We start from the raw sequence: 6,065 nt of genomic DNA on the forward strand, positions 1-6,065 counted from the left end.
ACTTTCCTAGCGCAATGTGCGGTTCATGCAGGCTCACCAGGCTGAGAAAAGCTTGGCTCCACCACCATTATTTGCTTGTCATTGAGCTGAAAGTTTCACATGCCAGTGCCCCGTATGGGCCGTAATCAAGTGGATGGTGTCTCCACTTGATGGCCAGTACACACTGGTAATTGAGAGGAGATTTGATGGCCTTACAAACTGGTCATTGAGCAGAGGATTTCTCCAATCAATGGCCAGTATACATGGTCATCAAGTGTAGCTCTCCACTCCATGAACAGTACACAGGCTCATCAAATGGATTATGTCTTGACTTGATGGCATTCCAAATCACCATTGAGTGGAGGTTGTATCCTCTCAATGCATGACCATACTGGTAATCAAGTGGAGGGTTTCTCCACTTGATTTCCAGTACACACCGGCAAGCAGAGGATCCCTATGTGTACCAGCAATTGATTGGAGAACCCCAATAGTTGATTTTAACTCACTGTAACAAACAAGATTGGATATGGAAAAAATCAGTATGAGCTCAGTATAAACATACAGCTGAACCACAATTGAGCTACACACAAGGAAATGGTCCACATATGCAAGACTTCCAGAGAGAAATTATGGTCTGGCACTCTCTAGAGAGTGCAACAAATCCATCCCTGGTGGTTGAGTTTTTGATAGGTGTTTTAATTTAGGATTTAGAGGGGCATCTAGAGCCCTCTTATAAACAACGACGGCCAGAAGTCATCCACTGGTACATGCCTAAAATATAAGCTGCAGCAAGATTTTTTTTCAAACTGGGCAATTTCTAGGTGATGGCAAACTTGGTTTTGCAATGTGGTAAAAAAATGTCAACCCTTGACAGCTGATGTGTTTTCAAGGCAATCCCGTCCTAGTAGCTTGCAGCTCCCACCATCATACCAGCTGGAATACTATGGTGCTGTAAACACCGTATTCCAGCTGGTATGATGGTGGTCTTCGTAGCATACGCAACCTCCAAGTTCATATACTGGTTCAAGAAGTTTTTCGCGCTGATCGGATAATAATGCCCAGGAAGCGGTATCAAACAAGAAGCGCTGCGCTGACTTGCTGGCATTGTACTCGTGTAGGTTGTTCTGCATGGAGGATGGAGTGGTTGGGTCAATGCGCTCCAGCTGCAAGCCTGGTATGGTGCGCCGTCACAGCGTGCTCCGCTTGGAGGGAAGATAAGCGGGGGTTGGTCAGCCAGTCTCGAGTCTCGAGTCTCGGACCGGGCCAGCCTCATCTGAGACCCACCTCACACTCCTTTGACTGCCCACCACCCAGCACACCCCAACATCCTTCCCATCTGATCCCCACCACCACACCCCACCCCACCCCACCACCCCCTCCCTCAGAACCATCCACCCCTCTCCAAGCCTCTCCACCATGGGCGCCGGTCTGTCGAAAGCTCTCGGTGCGTGTCTGTCCAGTCGACCCTCATGATTGCTAATCGAAAACAGGCTTCCTTCGGATCCCCCATCAGCCATGGTCTATGTGCAGCTGATCGTGCGACGCTTGTTTCTCCCGCCCCTCCAACAGGAAAACTGCTCGGGAACAAAGAGATGGTAAGTCCCTCCGTCCCCCCAGATCTGCAAGCTTCCCCCGCTCCCCCGAGGATACATACGACTTCTTTGTGCAGCTGACAACCTCGTCCTCACCGGGAACGTCTCTGACAGCGTATCCTGATGCTCGGACTCGATGCCGCAGGCAAGACGACGATCCTCTACAAGCTCAAGCTCAACCAGTCAGTCACCACCATCCCCACCGTCGGCTTCAACGTCGAGACGGTGACCTACAAGAACGTCAAGTTCAATGTCTGGGACGTCGGCGGCCAAGACAAAATTAGACCCCTCTGGAGACATTACTACACCGGTACTCAAGGCTTGGTTTTCGTCGTCGACTCTCAGGTATGGCTCCTTCCTTTCTATCCCAGGCTCTCTTGGCGCAATCGAACACTCTCCATCCAGCGGAAGTCCTACAGGATTGGAACAGATTAGAAGAGAATGAACATTACCCTTATTCTTTTGCATAAACTGCTAATAATTCAGCTGAAAACTTGTTATTCCGCTTTGCCCCATGTCATCGCGTGACATTTGCGACGATCAGGACCGTGAACGGATCGAAGAAGCGCGTCAAGAGTTGCATCGGATTCTCAGTGATCGAGAGATGAAGGACTGCTTGCTACTAGTCTTTGCCAACAAGCAGGATCTACCAGGTGGTCAGTCCCTTCGATCTGAACCCACCAAACCATTCATCAAGCGCCATCTCTTTGTCCTCTTCTTATTCGCACGAGTTGCTGAACCTATCACTCGATCCAAACATGTGCAGCCATGTCACCTACGGAAGTCACCGAGCGGCTGGGATTACACAAGATGAAGGATCGCTCATGGTACTGTCACCCGAGTAATGCCCTCGCAGGAGACGGATTGTTCGAAGGTACGTTTTCCTCTCGTCTCTTTACATCCCTCGGTGATGAATACTAATCTCCACGCCCGATACAACACAGGCCTTTCATGGTTGAGTCAAAACGTCAAGAAATCAGGCGCGCCAAGCTGATCCTCTCACCTGATCTACTTGACCTCTCTCTCTTCCTCTACATCCACAATGTTTTGTTTTTCTCTTTGCTTGCTTGGAGCTATGTTTTCCTATAAATAGTTTATAATCTTCTTCTACATATTGGTTGATTGATAATGTGACAGAGAAAGACGAACATCGTCCGCCCTTCACCCTCCCTTTTTTTCTCCTACTCTGGACACCATCCGAACCATCGCCGGCTCGTACAACCTTGCCACCAATAATCTAATCCTATTTGACTCAACCCTTCTCAGCCACCGGCCCCCTCTTCTCCTTTTTATCTTTGTGTGTAGTATCTCCCCACTTTCTTTTCTTTGTCTGCTCTGATCACTGAAATCAAGATGTACACTCCTCCTTGCCTGAGTTTCTACACCAAGATCTGTTACTTATTTACATAGTAGAATAAGAGAGGAGAAACCATCATTGGATACATTCATAACAACTAAACCTGCTCTCACAGTGCCAAACTCATGACCAGCACAAAGATGAAGTAGCAAGAAGAACAGATATTTCTGTCCCAAATATATGAAGCTTGCATGCAGCGCCCATCATTTCTGTAACATCCCCTACCAAGAGACAACTTGAAATGAGGAAAGTAGAACACAATTATCAGATTCCCAAAGGGCTGTGATTGTGGAAAGCCCATTCATTCTTCTGAGATCATTCAAAATGTTATAGAGAAGTATCTGGGATACCAAAGCTGGCTGATCAAAACCTGATCACGTACTGGTCTCAACATAACCCACCACTGGAAATCAGTATGAGATATAAAAACAGATCTGGACATAGCTTAGGCCAGAAACCTGCATAGAGGTACCTCTGGTTCTTTTGTGCTCCAGTCAAAATCAATATTATGTTGTGTGGTCAGTGCAACCATCTTCCTCCACATTTTTGTTACAATTAATGTGAGTATGTGGCATATGCCCAGGGTAAGAGTTTTCAATCTTTTCAGCTTAGAGAGATATACAAATTTGTCCAATCAGTTCCCTTTGAAGAGCGTTGTCAATTTTGTCCATACACTATCACATGTTTTCCCACCATTGTAAATTTCCATGGAATAGGTAGTAGTCAGGTGGAGGAAGGTGATGTTTTCCAAAAATTCAAATCCATTCATTTTGTGATAGATGTTTCAGTAAAATACAAAATACATCTATCTCACTTGTTGCACTGTTGAAGGTACAGTGGGTCATCTAATGTTTTTGGCACTGCATTTTTCATTGCAGAAGCTCAGGCAACAGACCCAAAGTCATGGGATTGGCTGCAGGGGTGTAAAATAAGTTCCCAAGAATGATTATGACAGAAAAAAAAATGAAAATGAAAAATATGAAAAGTGTGAAAATTTTTCAATTTTGTGCAAATTTCTCAGAATCTTTATTATTTCTCAAACCAAGGAGAGAAAATTACAGAGCACAGTATGGCATGTGAAAGGAATGATGAAAATTGAAAAAAACTGAGACCATTTTCAATGATTTTTTGGGTGAATGAGGTATCCACCCATTTGAAATAGAAGTTGGCACCTGCAGGCCAAATCAACACCAACTTGACCAGATTTATTTGATCCAAAAAAAATAATTGAAAATGGTCTCAGTTTTTTTCATTTTTTATCATTCCTGTCACATGCCATACTGTGCTCTGTAATTTTCTCTCCTTGGTTTGAGCAATAATAAAGATTCTGAGAAATTTGCACAAAATTGAAAAATTTTCACACTTTTCATATTTTTCATTTTCATTTTTTTTCTGTCATAATCATTCTTGGGAACTTATTTTCCACCCCTGTAGCCAATTCCATGACTTCAGGTCTGTTGCCTGAGCTTCTGCAATAAAAAATGCAGTGCCAAAAACATTAGATGACCCACTGTACACCATCCTTCTTTATCAGCATCCTCCTAATTTTTCTTTGAAAGGCCCACTGCATATTACACTACAGGTAGCTTGGTAATTTAGTGCTAGTGCTGTTTGTGGCAAGGGTGCAACCGCTGCGCTGCGCTAAAAAAAGCGGCCTTTTAGCGCAGAGCAGAGGTCTATTGCTACATCCCCAGGCCAAGTAGCGGTAGCTTCACCCCTAACCGCTGACGCTAACGCTATAATTAGCGTGTGAGTGCTAATGCCCATGGGTGTTAGCGGTAGCGCAGCGCCAATACAGGTGTTAAAAGCTAATAAATAGTGCAGCACAGCAGAAATCCGCTACATGTGTGCTAACCACTATATTTAGCGTTAGCTAGCACTTAATCATTGCAGCACTTGGTAATCTCCTGCCACATTGCAGGTATGCTGCAGCCGCAGCACCCATAAATTCCACCAAAGCACATTTGCTGTTTGTTTCCGCTCATTACCAGACATATACTTTAGAGATTAGTTACACCCTCTATTGCTGTAAAGTGGGCAACAACATCCTATTACAAACAAACATCATGGCTGGATCAGTAGGAATTGTCTCTGGCTCTGATATAGAAACACCCTCTACTCCTCCGAATACAACCAACAGTTTGAATAACCCGCCGCCGTCCACCCGCCGTGAATCTAGTCGTCTCCGTACCCCAAGCAGCCAACCCGGCTTTGTACAAACTCAAAGCAATTCTTGACGTGCCCTTGTATCCAAGTCCAACGCTCCTGTTCCCAAACCTAAAGCAAACAGAAAGGCGGCTACAATTCCCTCAGCCAATCATGGAGACAATTACCCAGAATCAGAAAATCAAGATGATGCAGGTCCTCATCTTTTTTTGGGATTAAAGCAAGTAACTGGTTGTACTGGAAATGAGGTTTGTGTTGGGTTGTTGCCTCCAGGAAGAAATACTTGACAAAAGATAAGGATGGTTTTGACCGTGTCAAACTTTACTTTAATTCTCTAGGCACTGGCCCCAAGCAGGTACGTATCACATGTTGCGTACAAGGAATTAGAATTATTGTTTCTTCAACTTTGAATATAAATTAATTGCATGATCTCTACCTCTAGAATTCTGAGGCAACTTCTTGGGCCTGCTGATGGTGTCCCAATGAGTATCTTGCTTCTGCTGGTTCAAATTACAATCTCAAGTCTCATCGTGATGGGGCCAGCATCAAAGGAACTATCTGTGTTGTGTGCCAAGGTCGTGCGGACGCTATCAAATCTGGATGCCACCTTCTCCCATCGGCTGCAGAACAAGTTTCCAAGAATGCAAAAGCACAACCTGGTGCAGGAACTCTCATCCCATTCACATCAAAATGATGCTTCAACAACAAGACCTTGAACAAACTTATTGTCATCTGGATTCTCAGGCAGTTGCTACCTTGGCTATGAATCAAGGACTTCATTCTCCAAGTCTCTTTTGACTATGCAGTCCACAACTCTCAACTATTTTCTTTATCTGGGGCTGAATCCCTTGCTCATCGACTGTATCTTGAGCAGCGCAGACAAGTCCTTGAAGCAATTAAGGTGTGTATTCCTCAGAATTTCCCCAATCAAACAATTAAACTCTCTTTTAATTGTTCTCTTGGCCTCACTT

The 6,065-nt window shown here is 44.7% G+C and overlaps 1 protein-coding gene across 1 annotated transcript; it reads left to right on the top strand.

Annotated features, from left to right (window-relative positions):
• Positions 1 to 1,395: 1,395 nt before the first annotated feature.
• On the top strand, positions 1,396 to 2,565 carry PtA15_12A206 (uncharacterized protein; the record flags this gene model as incomplete). Its single annotated transcript, XM_053161792.1, has 6 exons — positions 1,396 to 1,423; positions 1,549 to 1,574; positions 1,686 to 1,916; positions 2,116 to 2,227; positions 2,338 to 2,445; positions 2,516 to 2,565. The coding sequence occupies 6 exons, from the start codon at positions 1,396 to 1,398 to the stop codon at positions 2,563 to 2,565; spliced, it is 555 nt and encodes a 184-aa protein (XP_053025774.1).
• Positions 2,566 to 6,065: the final 3,500 nt, after the last annotated feature.

The sequence above is a fragment of the Puccinia triticina genome, chromosome 12A, assembly GCF_026914185.1.
Source record: "Puccinia triticina chromosome 12A, complete sequence".
Lineage (NCBI taxonomy): Eukaryota > Fungi > Basidiomycota > Pucciniomycetes > Pucciniales > Pucciniaceae > Puccinia > Puccinia triticina.